Consider the following 24,155-nt stretch of genomic DNA (forward strand, 5'->3'; position numbering starts at 1 on the left):
AGATTGATGGTGCTTGTCGGGGTAAATCTATTGAGCCCAAACACGATGGATCTATAATGAGTAGATTAGGAGTTCTAGCACCAACTCCTGACTCCATCATGAGACCCTGGATCTCATCTAGATTGATGGTGCTCGTCAGGGCAACTCTATTGAGCCCAAACACGATGGAGTTATGATGAGTAGATTAGGAATTATGGTGACCAACTCCTGACTCCATCATAAGACCCTGAACCTCATTTAGATCGATGGTACTCGTCAGGGCAAATCTATTGAGCCCAAACACGATGGAATTATAATGAGTACATTAGGAGTTCTGGTGACCAACACCTGACTCCATCATGAGACCCTGGACTTCATTTAGATCGATGGTACTCGTCAGGGTAAATCTATTGAGCCCAAACACGATGGAATTATAATTAGTAGATTAGGAGTTCTAGTGACCAACTCCTGACTCCAACATGAGACCCTGAACTTCATCTAGATTGATGGTGCTCATCAGGGCAAATCTATTGAGCCCAAACACGATGGAGTTATGATGAGTAGATTAGGAGTTCTGGTGACCAACTCCTGACTCCGTCATGAGACCCTGGACCTCATCTAGATCGATGGTGCTCGTCAGGGCAAATCTTTTGAGCCCAAACACGATGGAATTATAATGAATAGATTAGGAGTTCAGAGGGCCTACCGCGAACCACGTTCGACGAGTTACCTCCCTATCACACTTACGTACGAATTTACAAGTGCGACAGAGAGGCAACACGTCGAACGTGGTTCGCGGTAGGCCTCCTGGTGACCAACTCCTGACTCTATCATGAGAACCTGGATGGACTTCATTCGGGTCAAAAATAATAATAAAAACCCTAACGTGATTTCAAATAAAACTGAAACTCTATAGCACTAATGTGCGCAAACGATTGGCATCTTGACTAGGCAGCATGGGTGCGTAGCCACCATGCCAAACGTTTACGATACGACAAGGAAACACTATCTGTCTCTATCGCACTAATATACTTTATTTATACCTGCAGTCATTTACTAACTTTTTCATTTTCCATTGGTGTGAAAGAGACAGAATAAAGAGCAAGGGTTGTAGTACACTCTGTAGTCTGTACACTTAGTACTAGTGTACATAAAAAAAACTACTGTGCATATAAAATAAAATAAAGAGTGCCCATATGATATCATATAACACTAAAATTAATGTTGCTTGAAATTATATTGAAAACTATCAAGATTATTCTAGTCAGCATTGAAACGCGCGTCGCGTTGCCGGCGCTCGCGTACCGAGCGCCAACGCCATCTATCGAGCGTTATTTCGTGAAATCGGAGAACGCTCCAAGGAATAAGGGCTCTTAATAAAAGTTCATTTTTTACAGTATGCCTAACAGACTCGCTTATTGATGGATTTTCAGTGTTACTTTTTTTTTAATACTAAGTCGGTGGCAAACAAGCATACGGCCCGCATATGTACGCCTGCAACTCCAGAGGAGTTACATGCGCGTTGCCGACCCTAACCCCCTCCCGCCCCTCGTTGAGCTCTGGCAACCTTACTCACCGGCAGGAACACAACACTATGAGTAAGGTCTAGTGTTATTTGGCTGCGATTTTCTGAAAAACGCATTTTCACTTGAAATTACGTTAGGGTTTGCATTATTATTTTTGACCCGGATGAAGTCCAAGTTCTCATGATGGAGTCAGGAGTTGGTCACCAGAACTCCTAATCTACTAATTATAATCCCATCGTGTTTGGGCTCAAAAGATTTGCCCTGACGAACACCATCGATCTAGATGAGGTCCAGGGTCTCATGATGGAGTCAGGAGTTGGTCACTAGAACTCCTAATCTACTCATTATAATTCCATCGTGTTTGGGCTCAACAGAGTTGCCCTGATGAGCACCTTCAATCTAGATGAGGTCCATGGTCTCATGATGGAGTCAGGAGCTGGTCACCAGAACTCCTAATCTACTCATCATAACTCCATCGTGTTTGGGTTCAATAGAGTTGCCCTGACGAGCATCATCAATCTAGATAAAGTCCAGGGTCTCATGATGGAGTCAGGAGTTGGTCACTAGAACTCCTAATCTACTCATTATAATTCCAACGTGTTTGGGCTCAAAAGATTTGCCCTGATGAGCACCATCGATCTAGATGAGGTCCAGGGTCTCATGATGGAGTCAGGAGTTCGTGACCAGAACTCCTACTCTACTCATCATAACTCCATCGTGTTTGGGCTCAATAGAGTTGCCCTGACGAGCACCTTCAATCTAGATGAGGTCCAGGGTCTCATGATGGAGTCAGGAGCTGGTCACCAGAACTCCTAATCTACTCATCATAACTCCATCGTGTTTGGGTTCAATAGAGTTGCCCTGACGAGCACCATCAATCTAGATGAGGTCCAGGGTCTCATGATGGAGTCAGGAGCTGGTCACCAGAACTCCTAATCTACTCATCATAACTCCATCGTGTTTGGGCTCAATAGATTTGCCCTGATGAACACCATCGATCTAGATGAGGCCCAGGGTCTCATGATGGAGTCAGGAGTTGGTCACCAGAACTCCTAATCTACTCATCATAACCTCATCGTGTTCGGGCTCAATAGATTTGCCCTGACGAGCATCATCAATCTAGATAAAGTCCAGGGTCTCATGATGGAGTCAGGAGTTGGTCACTAGAACTCCTAATCTACTCATTATAATTCCAACGTGTTTGGGCACCAGAACTCCTAAACTACTTATCATAACCCCATCGTGTTTGGGCTCAATGGATTTGCCCTGACGAGCATCATCAATCTAGATAAAGTCAGGAGTTGGTCACTAGAACTCCTAATCTACTCATTATAATTCCAACGTGTTTGGGCTCAAAAGATTTGCCCTGACGAGCACCATCGATCTAGATGAGGTCCAGGGTCTCATGATGGAGTCAGGAGTTGGTCACCAGAACTCCTAATCTACTCATCATAACTCCATCGTGTTTGGGCTCAATAGATTTGCCCTGATGAACACCATCGATCTAGATGAGGTCCAGGGTCTCATGATGGAGTCAGGAGTTGGTCACCAGAACTCCTAAACTACTTATCATAACCTCATCGTGTTTGGGCTCAATGGATTTGCCCTGACGAGCATCATCAATCTAGATAAAGTCAGGAGTTGGTCACTAGAACTCCTAATCTACTCATTATAATTCCAACGTGTTTGGGCTCAAAAGATTTGCCCTGACGAGCACCATCGATCTAGATGAGGTCCAGGCAGTGCCGGATTAACCCTTAAGCAAAATAAGCACTTGCTTAGGGCACCACGTCCAGGGGGGCACCAAAATCGTAGGCAAAAAAAAAAATTGTATTATGAAACTTTTTATACGTGTACAAGTAGGAAAACGAAAGGCCGTAAGAGTAAGAGAGTAAGGGCACGTAAGCACGTCTTCAACATAGGCCTTTAATTCGACCTTACGCGGAGGCCCTCAAAGCTCATGGCCAAAGAATCTTGCAGTCGGGGTCGCCTACCCGTCAGCCGATTTTTCGACATAGGCTACCGATTTTGTAGCGAACTTGCTCTCTTGCACGCTAGATTTGTCGGCCAGGCCGAGCCGCAATCCTGCGACCTTGTCAATATTTTAAGTGTTATAAGGGGCCCCGCGACGGTCGAAAACCAAAAAAATCCTATCAAATCGCGCATTCAAATAAATCCAAAGGCCAAGCAGTACATACAGGTGATTACATAACTTCGATTTCAAGCCACTGTTTTGCAGTTGGTAGGTCTTATGCGGAGCTAGGCCTTCTAGAGGTTCTCTAAATCATTGCCGGCAATTATATTGCCAAATGTCATTTCGCAGCCAATTCTTCGCATAATTTCATTTTGCCGAATGATCAAGTGACAACTAACTGTTAGCAACTGTATGTTTGGCTAACAACAAATAAATGCTTTTGACTTTTCGACTTTTAACATCAAAAAGACACTTTTTAAAACTTAACGTTTTCGCAAGTCGATCTTCTGCCTCACTTACACGGGTGGCGGTAATCGCTTGCCATTAGGTGATCCGTCTGCACGTTTGCCTCCTGTATCATAAAAAAAAACTTACACTATGACCATGGATCCAAATCCAAGCTTTCCTCTCTCGCAGCTCGGCCTTCGGCCTCGTTCACACTTCGCCATTGATCAATTTCAGGCTCTGCTTTCTTGCAGCTCGACCTTTTGTAACCTCATTCGTAAGCGCCAATCGGATGCTCCGCGTCTTCAGCCTTGTTATAATCTCAGCCATAGACTTTGCCTTTACACATTATTATTTTCGAAAACGGGACTTAATCGCGTTTAATTAAGTTCTAAAATTACCTTTAACGTCAAGATAATTATGTCGACTTTAGCCAGTCTTCTCCGAGACCATGGGGATAACGCCATCCTTAAAACGTCGGAGGTAATTTTAAACTTAATTATCTTATACCTTTAAACGAGCAATTCTTGTATATATATATATGTATATATATTTCCGGGATCTCGGAAACGGCTCTAACGATTTCGCTGAAATTTGGTATATGGGGGTTTTTGGGGGTATACAATCGATCTAGATTAGTCTTATGTTTAGGAAAACGCGTGTTTTCGAGTTTTTATGCGTTTTTCTTTCGACGCAGAATATGGTCGCTAATTTCGTGTTGCCGGACACTGTCCGTCAGGTCCAGCGGGTTAAGACGCGGACTGCTAAACGAGTGTTACGGGTTCGAATCTCGCCCAGTGGCTAACATTTTTTTTTTATATGTTCATGTTATATATAATTTTTTTAATTTTTATTGTTTTAGACAAGTTTAATTTAGTAAAAAAATGTAGTTAAGATTATCACCTATACACCACCATAGTACAATAAATAGTTATAACCGAGCAAAGCTCGGTCGCCCAGGTACTATGTGATTAAGTCTCGTTTCGTAAAATTTGCTTTTTAAATTTGGCCATTAGTTGAGTCAGAGCCAAGCCCAACAGCTTAAGAGGTTGAAAAATCCTGCGTGGAGCACGGCCAATGTCTTCGCTTACACGTGGATATCGGTTGGCTCGGCCTTCGGCCTCGCACGGATTCCCGACACGGTCGGATGTTCTGGGCCTCCGGCTTTTTTTAACTTTATTATATATTTATGGCATCGCACGGCCGTAATAAATTAAATACACTGTTCAAAACTTTCAGGGTACTCTTGGTGTATAAGTCATGTTGCCTACACTGGGGATTATTTGAGGATTGAGAACCAAAACACGTTTTAATCGCATAGTAAAGCAAGCACAGAATGGTAATGATGATATATTAGGTAATTTCGGTCATTTCGTTTAAATAGGCGCTTTGATAAAGGTGGCATTCGGATGGCGACTTCAGCAGCATTACTGTTCCAACTACAACGTTACTGCTGCAGCACTGTCAATATCCATGATAAAATGATGTGACAGGTTGATGATTCTATTTTCAACAGTAATGTGGCATTGAACGTCACTCAATTTACCAAGAAAATTCAATATAATCATGATGACTCTAGGGACAGGGGGCACCATGGTCTAGAAATGCTTAGGGCACCAAAACATCTTAATCCGGCACTGGGTCCAGGGTCTCATGATGGAGTCAGGAGTTGGTCACCAGAACTCCTAATCTACTCATCATGACTCCATCGTGTATGGGCTCAATAGAGTTGCCCTGACGAGCACCATCAATCTAGATCAGGTCCAGGGTCTCATGATGGACTCAGGAGTTGATCACCAGAACTCCTAGTCTATTCATCATAACTCCATCGTGTTTGGGCTCAAAAGATTTGCCCTGACGAGTACCATCGATCTAGATTAAGTCGAGGGTCTCATGATGGACTCAGTAGTTGGTCACCAGAACTCCTAATCTATTCATCATAATGGTAATTTGATGGTGCTTGTCGGAGTAAATCTATTGAGCCCAAACACGATGGAGTTATGATAAATAGATTACGAGTTCTGGTGACCAACTCCTGACTCCATCATGAGACCCTGGACTTCATCTAGATCGATGGTACTCGTCAGGGCAAATCTTTTGAGCCCAAACACGATGGAATTATAATGAGTAGATTAGGAGTTCTAGTGACCAACTCCTGACTCCATCATGAGACCCTGAACATCATCTAGATTGATGTTGCTCGTGAGGGCAAATCTATTGAGCCCAAACACGATGGAGTTATGATGAGTAGATTAGGAATTATGGTGACCAACTCTTGACTCCATCATGAGACCCTGTACTTCATCTAGATCGATGGTACTCGTCAGGGCAAATCTTTTGAGCCCAAACACGATGGAATTATAATGAGTAGATTAGGAGTTCTAGTGACCAACTCCTGACTCCATCATGAGACCCTGAACATCATCTAGATTGATGGTGCTCGTGAGGGCAAATCTATGGAGCCCAAACACGATGGAGTTATGATGAGTAGATTAGGAATTATGGTGACCAACTCCTGACTCCATCATGAGACCCTGGACTTCATCTAGATCGATGGTACTCGTCAGGGCAAATCTTTTGAGCCCAAACATGATGGAATTATAATGAGTAGATTAGGAGTTCTGGTGACCAACTCCTGACTCCATCATGAGACCCTGGACTTCATTTAGATCGATGGTACTCGTCAGGGCAAATCTATTGAGCTCGAATACGATGGAATTATAATGAGTAGATTAGGAGTTCTAGTGACCTACTCCTGACTCCATCATGAGACCCTGGACTTCATCTAGATTGATGGTGCTCGTGAGGGCAAATCTATTGAGCCCAAACACGAAGGAGTTATGATGAGTAGATTAGGAATTATGGTGACCAACTCTTGACTCCATCATGAGACCCTGGACTTCATCTAGATCGATGGTACTCGTCAGGGCAAATCTTTTGAGCCCAAACACGATGGAATTATAATGAGTAGATTAGGAGTTCTGGTGACCAACTCCTGACTCTATCATGAGACCCTGGACTTCATCTAGATCGATGGTACTCGTCAGGGCAAATCTTTTGAGCCCAAACACGATGGAATTATAATGAGTAGATTAGGAGTTCTAGTGACCAACTCCTGACTCCATCATGAGACCCTGAACATCATCTAGATTGATGGTGCTCGTGAGGGCAAATCTATGGAGCCCAAACACGATGGAGTTATGATGAGTAGATTAGGAATTATGGTGACCAACTCCTGACTCCATCATGAGACCCTGGACTTCATCTAGATCGATGGTACTCGTCAGGGCAAATCTTTTGAGCCCAAACATGATGGAATTATAATGAGTAGATTAGGAGTTCTGGTGACCAACTCCTGACTCCATCATGAGACCCTGGACTTCATTTAGATCGATGCTACTCGTCAGGGCAAATCTATTGAGCTCGAATACGATGGAATTATAATGAGTAGATTAGGAGTTCTAGTGACCTACTCCTGACTCCATCATGAGACCCTGGACTTCATCTAGATTGATGGTGCTCATCAGGGTAAATCTATTGAGCCCAAACTCGATGGAGTTAAGATGAGTAGATTAGGAGTTCTGGGGAGTTCTGGTGACCAACTCCTGACTCCATCATAAGAACCTGGATGGACTTCATTCGGGTCAAAAATAATAATACAAACCCTAACGTGATTTCAAATAACACTGAAACTCTATAGCACTAATGTGCGCAAACGATTGGCATCTTGACTACGCAGCATGGGTGCGTAGCCACCATGCCAATCGATACGACAACGAAAGACTATCTGTCTCTCTCTCGTACTAATATGCACAAACGATTGGCATCTGGGCTGGGCAGCATGGGTGCGTAGCCAACATGCCAAACGTTTACGATACGACAAGGAAACACTATCTGTCTCTCTATCGCACTAATATGCGCAATCGATTGGCTTCTTGGCTAGGTATCATGGGTGCGTAGCCAACATGCCAATCGTTTACGATACGACAACGAAACACTACTCTCTCTCTATCGCACTAATATACGCAAACGATTGGTATTTTGGCTAGGCACTAAGCAAGTGTGTGGCCAACATGCCAATCGTTTACGATACGACAACGAAACACTATCTGTCTCTCTATCGCACTAATATACTTTATTTATACCTGCAGTCATTTACTAACTTCTTCATTTTCCATTGGTGTGAAAGAGACAGAATAAAGAGCAAGGGTTATAGTACACTCTGTAGTCTGTACACTAAGTAGTAGTGTACATTAAAAAAAAACTACTGTGCATATACAATAAAATAAAGAGTGCCCATATGATATCATATGACAGTAAAATTAATGTTGCTTGAAATTATATTGAAAACTATCAAGATTATTCTAGTCTGCATTGAAACGCGCGTCGCGTTGCCGGCGCTCGCGTACCGAGCGCCAACGCCATCTATCGAGCGTTATTTCGTGAAATCGGAGAACGCTCCAAGGATTAAGGGCTCTTAACTGTTCCAAAAATAATAAAAAGCACATGGTAAAAAAAGTCTTTATTGAGTTAACCCTGGTTCGAAAGCCTTCCAGCCGGCGATCGGCGAGGATTTAGACCTTCGTAAATACAATGCGCTGGTTCAGGTGCCGCTAATACTTTTGTTGGCGCCTCAGACATTCAACACCCGTTTCTTGATGAAACAGATGGAAACTAAACATAAAATAGATAAAATAAAGGCCCTACACTCACCCCCGTGGCGCTTGTGCAGGTCTTGGCTTGTTTTTCACTATGTAATTATTCCGCTTTCAATATTGAGTCCGTCTTCTAAATATTAATATATAAAATTCACCGCAAAATCTTTCTTGTTAAATAAATTTCCGTGTTCACAAACCAACGGCAAAATCAAGTCTCTCTGACATTTTCTTCTTTTCGTTTTATTTCCAATTTCAAAATCTTGTCTCCAAAGCGCATGCCCCAAACTTTCCCCGAACGAGATATATATATGATAAAAATGGTTTGAATGAAAAGGATGACAAATGTGTCGAATTCGTGAATGAAACGAAACAATTTTGAGGATGCGTTCCGAAATATGATATTAAAAACTAACCAAACACATTGTCTATATTGTAACATGGCAAACCTGCATGGTGCAGTCACCGCGCGCACTGGCCGGTATGCCCTTTTTCGTTCGTCTTTTGTTTTCTAGGGGGAAATTTGCTCGACAATTTGAAGGCGTATCGCACAAATCAAATTACATTTATCTAATGTTAATAATGTTATTAAAGCTTAAACGCTCTATTGTTATTTAAAAAAAGAATTCTTACTTAATGGGCTGCCTCTAACGCAGGTAAAGATTGTATATATGTAAAATAGTTTAAGTTCTGCTTGTGTTTTAACCTAATCCAAGTCTTATTTGTACGTCACTGGTTCTTGTAACAGAATGAGGCTTGGGTTAGGTTCCGACCCGAAATTTAAGAACGCACGATTGTTGCAGCCCTTTCTTCTTATCTAAAATTGAAGACTACTTATTTCTTGATAATTGCTGCTGAAGTTTTCATCTGCTTGCGCTTGGTGGGCCCGCGTAGCCTTCAGTAGCACCTGCTGCCAGTATTCATCGTTTGGCTCGATGAAGATTCAAGAATGTTAAGGCCAGTGACGATATTTTATTGTTTTGGTGTAGAGTCGCGTACTGACAGATATTAGTTTATTTTATTGTACATATTTTTTTACAATTATATTTTTACTGTAAGAACCTGTTTTTATTTAGTTATTACCGCTTTAGTTAGCCGTTTACAATATATGTAAAAAACTGCTTAAACCAATTTTTGATTTTTTTCAAACCTGTAACAAAAGAATTCATGTAAGACATATAGCGTTGATGAGGGCGATGCTACTAACAATTGTCATTGTCAATTTTATTAATAGAGAACCGGAAATAATAATATTGAATTGTTTAATACTCATTATTTTCATTTTGTTAAAGTTAAGCTAGTTTATAGTTAGTTTTTAAGACATGTATGGATTTTTTTTATGCCTGCAATAAAACATTTTATTTTTTTATTATTATTTTATTATTAATAAAATGAGTGACATATTTAACGTCCAACGTAATTTATTAAGCGCCACTTGCACCATCCCATTAACCCGGTGTAAACCGTTAACCCAGTGTCAAATTGTACTGGTAAACATGGTATTATGTTTGTTTTCACAACATCATAATATTTTTTTAGATCCGTACAGAAATGGCTTGGTGAACATAACTTAGAAATCAACTTGAAAAAGACCAAATGGAATTGAGTTGATGTCGGAAAAGTGTGTTAGTAAAGTTTTTGGGAAAACTGAATCAGATAAGTTTTTCAAAGGACGTTTAGCCTGATCAACTAAGATTTGCTGGAAATCTTAAATGTTGAAGTTTTCATGGTGTTTGAGTTATGTTTGCGTTGCGTTGTGGTGTTTTTGAAAGAGAAATGAAAGTAAATAGTTATAAACTAAATATGCCAATAGCATCTCCAGTGATTAAGTTAGCAAGGGTACACCAGGATACAAGGCAGGCACGAAATCCTTGGCGTCTGACCATGATTCGATCGAGAATCAATCAATCAATCAATATAATTTATTGTAAGAACATAGTTAAATTACATGAGGTGATAACATTAAATAACCGGCCAAGAGCATATCGGGCCACGCTCAGTGTAGGGTTCCGTAGTTACTCTTCCGTCACAATAAGCTAAACTGGAGCTTAAAGTATAGTAAATTGTTAACCAAGAGATGAAACGGTACCTTTCACCCGAGTTGAACAAATAGGCAAATTTGCATAATCAGTACCTAATTAAAGTAAGTCTTTTTACTACGAAGGGAAAACTTTTTGCGATAACTCAAAAACAGCTAAACTGATCATGTCCGCTATAGTTTTCATTTGTCTTTCTTAAGCTCTACTTCCACGATTTTTTTCATATTTTTTGGACTTATGGTTCAAAAGTTAGAGGGGGGGGGGACACTTTTTTTTTCTTTTGGAGCGATTATCTCCGAATATATTCACTTTATCAAAAAATGTTTCGTGAAAACCCCTATTAGTTTTGAAAGACCTTTCCAACGATACCCCACACTCTAGGGTTGAAGCGAAAAAAAAATTTCACCCCCACTTTACGTGTAGGGGAGGTACCCTAAAAATAATTAAATTTTTAGATTTTATTGTACGACTTTGTCGGCTTTATTGATTTATATATACATGCCAAATTTCAGCTTTCTAGCACTAACGACCACGGAGCAAAGCCTCGGACAGACAGACAGACAGACAAACAGACAGACGGACATGGCGAAACTATAAGGGTTCCTAGTTGACTACGGAACCCTAAAAAAGTGTCTTATTTTCTACCAGCGAAGGCATGCAATATTTAACAATACTTATTTACAAGTCAAAACAATAGGTAATAATTTTATTGTAATAATTCTTTGCAATTAGATATTTGGTACGTTTGCTAAATAGTCCTTTACTGAGTTAAAACACTTGTCTAGTAGCCATTCCATAAACTTTCTTAAAGCGGTTTGTAGGACATTCTAAGATACATTTAGCTGGTTATAAATTTGGATAGCCATACAGAACGAGTTGTTTTTGTGAAGCTTGACGCTAGAACTCAGCAAGAATAATTTATCTTTATTTCTAGTAGAACTCGGATAGAAGGTACTTTGCTTTTCAAAAAATTCAGGGTGTTCTCTTACAAACATGCATATCTGTTTGATGTACAAGCATGGAAGTGGTATAACTTTTATTTCTTTAAATAAGGGCCTACACGCTTCCAAGTAGTGTGTGTTACAAACGGCTCGTACACATTTTTTTTGTATCAAGAATGCATCATTGACATCTACGGAATCTCCCCAAATAATCAGGACGTAGCTAAGTAGAGATGACACATAACCGTGATGAGCAATTAGTGCTAAGTCAATACATAGGCAATATGAGCTTTCCAGCTACAAAATTTGTCAATAAATATACCGAGAAATTTGGTTGTTTCTACTTCTTCCAATCGGTAATTATTATAATTTACATTCAGATCAATGTCAGTATTTTTATATGTCCTAAATTGCATAATGTTAGTCTTGTTTATATATTTTTAAATTTATTGGTATGTAGCCAGTCAATTATATCGGCAAGAGCTTTATTAATGTCATTTTTGAGTGCTTTAACAAGCTCGAAGTGGTGTGCACGGTGGAGGAGCTCAAGCCGAAGGGGTCTTATAAGAAGTCATATAAGATAGGTGTTCCGCGACAGATTTATAAAAAATGCCTATCTGCGGACGTTTGGCCGGAAAATGCTCGTATATAACTGTGGTTTTTATGAAGATGGTGAGAAAAGGGTGGTGCCGACGATAGACGTCGTATATCAGAACGTCAGAGGTCTTAACACGAAGCTTGACTACTTCAGGCAAAATCTTCTATCCCTCGGATCTGATGTCATTGCTGTGACTGAGTCGTTCCTCACCGACGCAGTCAATGACGCGGAACTAATGTGCGGCGGGTGGAGCGTGCTGCGCCGGGATCGCGCTACGGGCGCGCGCGGCGGTGGCGTGTTACTCGCAGCGCGGCCAGGTATAGCTACCTTTGTCGCTGCCATGATCTGGAGACACCGAGTGGCGAAGATTTATGGGTGTTATTTGTCATTGAAAAGGTGCGATGTTATATGTGTGTAGTGTATATACCTCCCAGTGTAAGTGACGATACTTGTTTCACCTGGTTTTAGAAAGTAGAATCTGTGATTGACACCCTGAAAGGTGTAGTGCTGATCGTCGGAGATCTCAATTTGAACCCGGTCAATTCATCCCTATATGTATTAAGTTACTATTGTTACCTTTTAGCTGTTTGTAGTTTGAAAGAATTGAATGAGGTGACGAATGCTTATGGAGGTAAACTAGATGTTGTGCTGTTGTCAAAGTGCATTACTGATTGTGTGGTACTGGAGATGACTGGTAGTGGATTGGTTCCAAGGTTAGATGTATACCATCTGCCCTTGGAGGTTTTGGTTCCAATGAATAACTTCGCGGGTCGGGCCCCAACTGAACGCCTCGATCCTAGCAACGTGGACACTCAGCGGGACTGGAACTTTTCCAAGGGAATAGTCTTTTGGTATGAACTAATGTCAGCGGTTTGCTGGCTGGATGTTCTTGGTTCTGTGGATGTCGACAATGCTGTTGACATTTTCTATTGAAAATTGTACGAGGTTTTTGACCTCTGTATACCGAAACGGATTCGATCAAGGAAGTCAAGTAGACGTTATCCTGTTTGGTCAGACCTAATAAGTGACCTAAAGCTGAAAGGCAAACTTCACAGGGAATGGAAAGCCACTAAAAATCAAGATATTTACAATGACTTCTCGGCATTAAGGTCTAAAGTTAAGGAACGCATAGCATCTGCTTACGATGATTACCTTGATCGAATCCAGAGTAGGGTTAGACACAATCCTCTGACGTTTTGGCAACATCGTAGCAGCCTGAAAACAAAGGGTGGGTTTTCCTCTAGCATAGTGTCTGGTGGACAGCAAGTTACTGGAAAGGAGGTAGCAAGCGCGTTTGCCGATTACTTTTCGGGGGTGTTCCTGCCTGATATTCCGCGTCTAGACACGAGTGTGCTGGGGTCTGAAGGTCAAAACCTTGATGCCAACCATATTCATATTAAGTCGATATCTGTGGATGAGGTCGAGGCAGGTATAAAACGAATGAAGTCCAACTCTTCGGTGGGGCCTGATAACTTGCCGGCATATATTTTGAAAGGATGTGTCAGGAGAGCCTTAAAACTCCTATCCACTTTGTTTTTAACTTGGCTCTTAGCACCGCATGCTACCCTCGCCAACGGAAGGTATCTAGAGTGAGGCCGATACCAAAGGGCGGTGACGCCACTGACGTGGAAGATTACAGGCCGATAGCTGTTTTTCCCACGCTGGGTAAATTGTTTGAATCCATACTCCATCGAACTCTATCATCACAGACCAAACCGTTTTTGTGTGATTCTCAACATGGATTCAGATCGAATCGCTCAGTAAACACAAACCTTTTGATCTTAGTAGATAGCATCTCGGAATTTCTTGATAGAGGTGTCCAGGTCGATGTACTTACTCTATTTTGATTTTAGGAAGGCATTTGATCGCGTAGATAACGATGTGTTGCTACTAAAATTAAGCCGTAATGGCTTTTCCCCTAGGTTGCTAAAGTTTCTCGCAAGTTATCTACGTGATCGCCAGCAATTTGTTCAGCATGGATGCTTCATCTCAGCTCCATATCATACCAGATCGGGTGTGAGTCAAGGCTCCATACTAGGACCTTTCCTGTTCGGAATTATGATTAATGATCTCCAGTCCGTTCTTAAGTCATCGCAATATCTCCTATATGCTGACGATTTAAAGTGTGGAGGAAGGAGCTGACTGTGAATCATTGCAGGCAGAGATCAACTTGATCTTTCGTTGAAGTATGGACAATAAATTGCTTTTTAACCCTGCCAAGTGCTGTGTCTGTACTTTCAGTCGCGCGCGCGATCCAATACATGCACAGTACTTTCTGGGTTCTGAGCCCATAAACCGTGTGATCACCGTTAAAGATTTCGGTGTAGTCTTCGAAACACGTCTCTCATTCCACGAGCACATATTATCACTAGCTGCGGACTGTTATCGAAGACTCGGTTTTGTCATCCGGAACTTGCGTAACCTTAACGATCCACTAGCAATTAAGCTAATCTACAACGCCTTGGTGAGAAACAAGTTGGAGGCTTTGTCGATCGTGTGGTTACCGTATGAATCAACGTATGCTTTAATGCTGGAGAAAGTGCAAAAAGCTTTCCTAAGGTTTTTGTACAAGAAGATCTACCTATGGGTACTATCCATTCCTCTACCCAACCAAGTATCTATTAGGTACCCTCGGATACAATTCATTAGAGGTTAGACGGACCTTGAGTTTATTGGTTACTGCGTGTCGAGTCCTGCGCGGCAAGTTGGATTGTGCTGAACTAGTAAGCCGCCTAGTGCGACTATTTGCTCTAGACGTCCCCAAAATATCTCTCAGGCCTCGACGACGCGTTCTTCTTGCTGTCCCGGCTGCTCGGACTGTGTTGCGTAAGAACTCGCTACTGCCGCGTGCTCTCTCACTGCTTAATGCGTTCTTGGCGTCAGCACCGGAGTGCGATCTGATTGCATGGCGGTGGGCGAGTGTGAGAAATGAATGCTTGAGGTTCTGTGAGGTGATGGATGCCAGGCCTTCGAGTGTAATGTAATAAATACTGTTTTAAATTATTATGTGTACAATGTTATTGTATCTTCTTTTTATTAAGTGCTGTTGTTAATATGTTTGATCTTGGTTGCATGACGCATTAGATTTCTGCAATGTCGTGTAAACATATTTTAAATAAATAAAATAAATAAAAAATTGTTAAAATTATTTAATTATAATGTCCATTGGATTTACATTTGTAGCATATAACATGTTTTGTTGTTGTATCTGTCACTGTCTTCTTGTTTGTCATTGACAAGCCACTATGCCCGCCATTATTCTTTGGCTTAGTGTTGCCAGAGTGATATTTATTTCTTGCTACGAATGCCGCACTGCTGCCAACTTCAGAATCATTTGTTACTTCCATGTCAAGTAACTTTTACTTAATGACATCTGCAGTTATCGAAATACCCGAATGTTCAATTGCCATAATCATGGGTGAATAACGATCAGACAAACCTGCTAATAATAATGATCCTACCCACTCATCGGTAATTGTAAATCCTGTGCCGTTTAACCTTTGAGCTGTTTCGACCATTTGTATGACATAGTTAGACATCGAGTCACAGTTTTCAAGTCTTATATTGCGAGCGCTTCACCTTGAAGTCGTGAACTCACTCACTGCAGATAGTGCTATAATGAGCCTCAGACGCTTCTTTGCTCGCCGTGGATCGCCCACCACCATATTTTCCGATAACGGGACTAACTTTGTTGGCTCTTCCCGCGAACTGCGCACCCTACACGACAATTCGGTCATAGATTACGCCACTAACCATAAAATTGACTGGCGTTTTATACCACCTGCATCCCCGTTTATGGGCGGCGCCTGGGAACGGCTTGTGCGGACAGTGAAAGCAGTCCTCAGATCCTGCCTAACAAATCGACCATTGAAGGAAGAGGTCCTGTCAACGCTCCTACTCGAGGCTGAATCAATAGTGAATTCAAGGCCACTAACATACGTCCCGTCTTCCCCAGATGCACCAGAGGCAATAACACCTTTTCATTTCATCCTGGGCTCCTCATCAGTAGTACCATGGACCACGTCGCTGACAGACGCAGATCTATCCCGACAATGTGACTGGCGGAGAACCCTGCGCCTGGCAGATCAGTTTCGGGCACGTTGGCTACGCGAGTATTTACCGACGCTTCGACCGAGGGGACCCAACAACAACGCGTTAAATCTTAGCGAGGGTGATGTGGTGTTGATCGCCGACCCTACCCTTCCTCTTGGTTTGTGGCCACTAGGAAGGATAGCAAAGGTCTACTTAGGACCCGACGGAGCGGTCCGCGTGGCAGACGTCCACACCAAACGAGGCATGCTACCCTGACCGGCCCGGAAACTTATTCTGATGGAGGCCGCACCTCGGCCACCAGTGATTAGTGTTCCACTGGGGGTCCGGTATGTTGGCGACTGGCCGGCATGCGACCTCTTTTATTCTTCTAGTTGTTTTTGTTACTCCATGTCATGTGTCAGTTATGCCGTTGCCACTGATAGAATTGTGCCTAATATTTATTAAAGTAGGTAATTAATTTATAATACGTGTTTCCATCATCCCATCTTTCATTATACAGTCCACAGTCCACCGCTAGTTATCACGGTTCATAGAATACATCTACTTACCAAGTTTGAACAGTATAGCTCTTATAGTTTTGGGAAAAAAGTGGCGATGACATAATCGGACAGACAGACGGACATGACGAATTTATAAGGGTTCCGTTTTTTGCAATTTGGCTACGGAACCCTAAAAACGTGGCAGATTTTGCAAACTATAGGCCAATCTCGCTTGCCACTGTAGTTGCTAAAGTGCTTGACAGCTTGCTTAATGATCACCTCAGTAGGCACATAAATCTGCATGATGCTCAATTTGGGTTCAGAGCAGGAATGTCTACTGAGAGTGCTATTTTGTGCCTTAAGCAGGCTGTCAGGTACTATAAGGACAGAAACACACCAGTATTTGCGTGTTTCCTTGACCTGTTTAGGGCATTTGACCTGGTGGTGTATGATCTGTTGTGGGATAAGCTGAGAAAAACAACTGCCACCAGAATGCGTGTCCCTACTTAAGTTTTGGTATACCCACTAGGTCAATCAAGTTAGGTGGGATGGGGAATGATCTGATCAGTATAAACTGGAATGCGGGGTAAGACAGGGGGGTTAACGTCTCATGTCCTATTTAACTTATATACGAGGGTTGATTAGAAAATTCGCGGCCTGGCCAATTAAAAAAAAAACACTTTCTTTTTTTCTGCCGCCATTTTGAACTGTCATTATTCAACTGTCTTCCCGCGAAATTTCAATTGGCGTCTGTATTTAAAAGCAATTTTACGGCATATTTAAAGTTACGTGTCGGTAGATATCGTGAAAATAGAGAAATTAGAGCAGCATGCTGTGATTAAATACCTGCATAAAAAAGGATTGACACCGAAGCAAATTTATGATGATATGCAAAGTACATTAGGGCAATCCTGTCCATTATATAAGATGGTGAAAAAATGAGGAGCTGAATTCAAGCGTGGACGAGATAGTAGAGAGATGACCCTCGTCCCGGGAGGCCAACAACGGTGACTAACACGGACAATGTGGCAATTATATGCGAAATGATAATGAAAGACCGGCGATTAAAGGTGCGGGAAATAGCTGACATCGTAGGCATCTCTTATGAAAGAACTCAAAATATTATAGTCAACGAATTCGGTTTTTCCAAGGTGTCGGCGAGATGGGTTCCGAGGCTTCTTTCAGTGGAACAAAAAATCGCTCGCCGTATTAATTCACGTGAATGTCTAGACCTGTATGAAGCCGATACTCAAGACGTTTTGGACAGGTTTGTAACTATGGACGAGACGTGCGTCCACCACTATACATCAGAGACCAAGCAGCAATCGAATCAGTGGGCTCGTCCTGGATCTCCGCCTCTCAAAAAAGCCTAAGCAATTTTGTCGGCCAATAAAGTCATGGCATCTGTCATGGGATGCAAAGGGAATAATAATGGTTGACTATCTCCAAAGAGGTAAAACTATAAATTCCGACTATTATTGCGAGTTATTACGCAGATTACGCGAGGCTCTGAAGATAAAAAGACCTGGAATGTTGACAAAGAAAGTTATCTTCCACCAGGACAATGCACGTGTTCACACGTCACTAAAATCGATGGCGGAGATTGCCAAATGTGGGTTTGAATTATTGCCCCACCTACCCTATTCACCCGATTTAGCACCATCGGACTTTCATCTGTTCCCCAATTTTAAAAAAATATATGGGTGGTATGAAATTTTCTAGCAACGCCGAGGTCCAAGCTGAGGTGAAGGTCTCGAGGAAAGCTCCTTCAAAAGTGGTGTAATGGCTCTGCAACCCAGATGGAATAAGTGCATTCAACTCAACGGGGACTATGTAGAAAATAAAAATAAATTAAAAAACCTCTGTTTTGTTTTTAATATTCAGGCCGCGAATTTTTCAATCCACCCTCGTATCAACGGGCTGATTGAGGAACTAAGCAGCATGCATATCAGTTGTCATATAGATAATGTCTGTGTCGGCAACATAAGTTACGCTGATGACATGGCGCTGCTTGGTCCCTCAATCAACTCGATTAGAAAGCTCCTGAGAAAATGTGAGAGTTACGTGGACCAACATGGCCTTAGGTATAATGCGAGTAAAAGTGAGATGGTGCTATTCAGAGCCCGTAAATAGAATCCACAACGTGTACCTACATAGTAACGGAATATTTAGAGGATGACCTTGATATTGAAAGAGAGAGAAGGGCCCTAGCAGTCAGAGACAACATGCTCATCCGTAGATTTACACGATGTACGAGGGAAGTCAAGCTCACACTATTTAAAGCGTTTTGTTCGTCCTTCTACTCGTGCAGTCTACGGGTGAAACATACTAATCGCGTTTATAACGCGCTCCGTATACAGTACAATAATATCTTCAGGATGTTGTTAAAGCTGTCTCGTCATTGCAGTGCGTCAGGCATGATTGCCGAGGCGCACACGGATGGCTTCCATGCCATCATACGCAAGAGGGTAGCCTCTTTGCTGAGACGAGTGAGAGGCAGCAATAACAGCATCCTGAGGATGTTAGCAGGACGCCTTTACTGCCCTATATTAAGGCATTGGGTCAACATGGTAACATGGAGTGCAAAATAAGTGGGAAATAGATAGTGTAATTTAACTTATAGTTTTAATTTTGTTATAAATTTATTAACATTTACCGAATTTAAGTAAAGCTAACAAGATATGGATTCTATGAGTCTGAAATAAATTAGTACATTACGATACAAGTGCGAAAAATAGGAAATTCGAAACGAGTGGCGATAAATTAAAACACGACCGAAGGGAGTGTTTTAAATCGACACGAGTTGCGAATTACCTATTCGCACATGTATCGTACAACGTTTTACAGTACATATGGCCCTTTAAAAGTTTGGCACAGTAACGTAATATGCTAATTTTCGCACTAGTGCGCTAAAGTACCACCATATGTACTGTAAATTTTTTATTTTATTTTTCTATTTTAAAAGCTCAAAATTGCTTTAAAAAATTTCAACGATCCAAAGAAGTTATGTGATAACGGTAAAATACCCAAACATTATCATAAGCAATACTTAAGCCTACCTTATTCCGAAAAAATCAAGGCTACTTTAGCAGAAACAGATGAGGAAGATGAGGACAGCGATAAGGATGACGAATAGTTATTTTATTTTGTAAACAAACCCCCTTATTCACAAACGTGTGCTAAAGTTGACAAGCCGGTAACAATCGTATATCCCTTTCCATCTTACCATCGGAAAGGGACAAACGATTGTTAGCGGCTTGTCAACTTTAGCACACGTTTATGAATAAGGGGGTTAATATTTTCTATTTGAATTGAGTAATGATATTGTTTTTGTTAACTGTGAGGCATAATGTATTGCCAAGTGAATTTATTTTAACTTAAGAAAGTTTTATTTTTAGTGCCGTTAAAATGGCGTTGTTTGTTTTAAATTACATTTATCTCAATAAATATAAAAAGCGAAGATTGTATGGGTATACAAACATAATACATTTCGTTTTCGATAGTTTTGTTGCGATTTTAAAAAGAATTATGAGTATTATATTGTTTGAGTAAAAAATAAAAATCAACGTTCTTACTACAACATTTACAGATCAAAATTCAATTAATCATTTCTTATTCTAATAGTGATTGATGCTACTCATACGCTACGAAAGCTTTTAATAGTACATAAAAAAGATTTAATATCTAAGACAAATTAAAATGAATGTATAGGTAATATAAATAACTTTTACAGTACATATGGGGCTACTTTATAGCACTAGTGCGAAAAGTAGCATATTACGTTACTGTGTCGAACATTTAAAGGGCCATATGTACTGTAAAACGTTGTACGATACATGTGCGAATAGGTAATTCGCAACTCGTGTCGATTTAAAACACTCCCTTCGGTCGTGTTTTAATTTATCGCCACTCGTTTCGAATTTCCTATTTTTCGCACTTGTATCGTAATGTACTATAGCGAAAACAAAAATTAAATATCTTTTTGTGAGTAAAAATATTTATGTGACGAGAGATTATGTGATTTATGTGTGTAAAAATTAAATACGTCTACGTAAGCTTAAAATAATAATTCCTGCCTACCTGAAATTATGACAAGTACCTACTCATTTAAAAAATTCAACTTCTTAAATTTAAATTCTGCTTTTTGGGGATGCGAGATTGGTAGAGGCTAGGCTGCAGAGCCTAGAACACCGTAGAAAGGTAGCCTGTTTATCGGTATTCTACAGGATACATTTCGGGGAGTGTGCGATGGGATTACATAATCTTATCCCCCCATCTCCGTTCTGCCACCGTGGGACTAGACGCGGACTTGCGTTTCACCCTTACGTCGTTACTTTACCACTGATTCGCACTAAACGCTACGCATCCAGCTTTATCATGCGTACGGCTAAGGAGTGGAATTCACTTCCTGCAAATCTATTCCCAGTCCACTATAACTTGGACCTTTTTAAATCGAGAGTGAATAGACATCTTTTAGGTAAGCATGTTCCATCCTAGACTACATCGGCACTTTCCATCAGGTGAGATTGTGGTCAAATGGAATGGATGGTTTACCTTTTCGGAATAAAAAAATAAAATAAAAAAATTAGCCCTATAATAGCAAACTTTATTAATTTAAGTCTATCATCGGGATTATATCCAGACATGTTAAAAAGCCATTATAAGACCGATTTATAAATCAGGTAGGTCATTAGGCGTATACAAATTATAGGCCGATAGCTATTTTGTCTAGTATTAATAACTAACTGCTTAACTAACTAACTGCTTTGGCTCAGCGATCCAAAAAGAATCTTGGCCTCCGAAACGAGAGAACGCCACCTGTCCCGCTCCAGCGCGGTTTCCTGCCATGAATTGGCATTCAGCCGACGCAGGTCCGCCTCCACGACATCACACCAGCGGTACCTGGGGCGCCCGATCGGACGACGGCCGGCTAGTATTAATAAAATCGCCGAAAAGGTAATTGTCGGCCAAGTTAGTATGTTTTTGGAGCGGCATAATATATTTACTTACCACCAGTATGGGTTCAGGAGAGGCCGCAGCACGGCCACGGCCACTGATTTAAGGATAACTCACGCTAGACCGCGCCTCGCCGGACCTTGCGGCGCTTTGTTTTCGATGGAAAGCACCACTTGATCACTGGTCTAGCGTGAGTCATCCTTTACGGTAGCCTAAACAATGGAGAACAGGTAGTTACTATGGCTTTTTACTGATTATAAAAAGGCATTTGATACTTTGGACCACGAGATATTGTTACAAGCTATGGCGGAATGTGGCATAGAGGGACCCTCAAACGCGTGGTTTAAATATTACCTAACCAATATAACAATCGAAACTGTGATTGAGGGTACTAGAGGCGCTGAGGCAAGTGTGACGCTCGATGTTCGGGCCGGTCGGTTACATAATGTTTGTAAACAGTGTCGTTAATTTTGTGCAGAAATGCAAGGTGTTTGTAGCGTTTGTGTATGCCGATGACATGATTGACATGTGCCTGGTTTATGCGTCAAAAAATATTAATAAGACTCGCTGTCAGGTGCAGAATTATTTTGAAAACAGTAAAATTGGCACATGATAACGGTATCAAAATTAATGTAATATATATATATATATATATTTAGGTAATACATAATTAGGTAATTACGGTTTACGTGCGCTGTACGGCCCGGCGAAGGTGTCCATGCACAAGGAATAATTTGCGATGCTGCTTGCGATGGGTCTAGGTCTGTCTTTATGGTAGCTACCTGTCTGGTAGTTGGCATGGTGAACGGTCTCGGGGGAGCACATTTTGGTGGTCAGTTGGTCGGTCGGTGGTCGGTTGTGAACGGCAACCATAGTATGAACCGTATTAAGAAGGAAGGAATCGCTCTTTAGCCCGCTATAAGACCGCCCATTGTGTGTTTCTATTTTACAAGCTTTTATTTAAAAAATAACTTGCCCTGTTAGTATGTATGTATGTATGTTAGTTTGTTAGTGTGGGTCAAATCTTGAAAGCTAAATTTGACCCACTTCACGATCTCCCATTGAGCTGAAATGTTGCATATTAAATTTATGTAAATTGGATGACAATGCAGTATTATGAGTATGATGACATAGAGCTGATCTGATGAAGGTGGCGGTGGCAACTCTATGAAGAATGATCTAAATATGTATTAGTTGCCCGTGGAAAGAAAAGTACATTCCGCGATAAAAGCTTGTAACAAAAATGAAACTTTTGCTAAAGAACTTGTTCTTGATCAAATGGCAGTCGCCACCGCAGTATTACTGCGAGAAGGACGTTAATTCTGTCACTCATTTTATCGACAGAAACAATGACGCCGCAACAGTACCTACTGCAGCTACAGTTAACAACCGAACTGAACGTCACCTTAACACCGCGTTAATCCATCACTCATGTTTATCAAAGCAATTGAAAGAGACAGCGCCCACGTCAACGCCACAGCAGTAATGTCGCAACAGTAATGCAGCTGCAGTTACCATCCAAAACCGACCTGTTAGAGGAGGCGTCTTCTTTGAGAACTTTTTCAATTTTGTGGTACGCGTCCTCGGAGTACCAGTTGTCGGCTCAAAGTCATATCCAAAGTCAGTAAATTGCTCATCTGAAACATTCCATTGATTTATGTATACCTATTACTTGTCGTATAGTCGGAGCAATTAATGGGCTGAAAAATATTTTTCCGAATGTCAACCGCAACCAATTAAAACAAAACCAATGAATTGTCACTGTAGTTGCTAACGAACTTGACAGCTTGCTTAAGGATCAATACAAATACTGTATTAATGACGCCAAGTTTCATGTCAGGTACATTCTATATCAAAGTTAAAATTAATTGAAATTTAATATGCACATTGAAATATTACAGTAAAACATGACTGACTGACTAGAGAAATTATACCGTAGGGAGTTCGTAGAACTCGTTTACGGAATAAAATGCATGATTAAGAAGCCATTTGCGTAATCTAGCTTTGAAGACCACAGCAGAAGTTGCATCTTTTTTTATTAAGTCAGGTAGTCTATTAAATAGATTAGTATATAGAATAGAATATAATAATTTTTATTCGTAAACACAAACAAGACACATTATATATTGATTTAAACCAACACGATTTTCGTTCATAGTTTTAAACAGAATACGGGACTTAATCGCGTAAACTTGCGTTTATTAAAAGGCCTGACGTTTCGAATGTGACGTTACGCTCGTGGTCACAGGCAGACTGAGTTACGCGATTAAGTCCCGTATTTGTTTTAAAACTAAGACACGTTATATTACATAATATAACAAAAACAAAGGAAGTATAAAGTGCCACGAAGTGGTCTCATCTCAGCATGTATGTGCTTACATGAGGAACCCGAAAGATTTTAACCACGTACTTCTGAGGCCAAAAGAATTTTTTTATTTATTTTATGACGTATTAAAAAAAACTACTTACTAGATCTCGTTCAAAACAATTTTCTGTGGAAGTTTGCATGG

General features: G+C 41.1%; 1 protein-coding gene across 1 annotated transcript in view; it reads right to left on the reverse strand.

Moving 5' to 3' along the window:
* Positions 1–21,625: 21,625 nt before the first annotated feature.
* Positions 21,626–24,155, reverse strand: part of LOC133531278 (uncharacterized) — a 57,281-nt gene continuing 54,751 nt past the window's right edge. The window contains exon 13 of the mRNA XM_061869409.1: positions 21,626–23,282. Within this exon, the coding sequence (XP_061725393.1) occupies positions 23,071–23,282 (212 nt within the window). The 3' untranslated portion in view covers positions 21,626–23,070. The remainder of the gene's footprint in view (positions 23,283–24,155) is intronic.

The sequence above is a fragment of the Cydia pomonella genome, chromosome 25 (assembly GCF_033807575.1).
Source record: "Cydia pomonella isolate Wapato2018A chromosome 25, ilCydPomo1, whole genome shotgun sequence".
Lineage (NCBI taxonomy): Eukaryota > Metazoa > Arthropoda > Insecta > Lepidoptera > Tortricidae > Cydia > Cydia pomonella.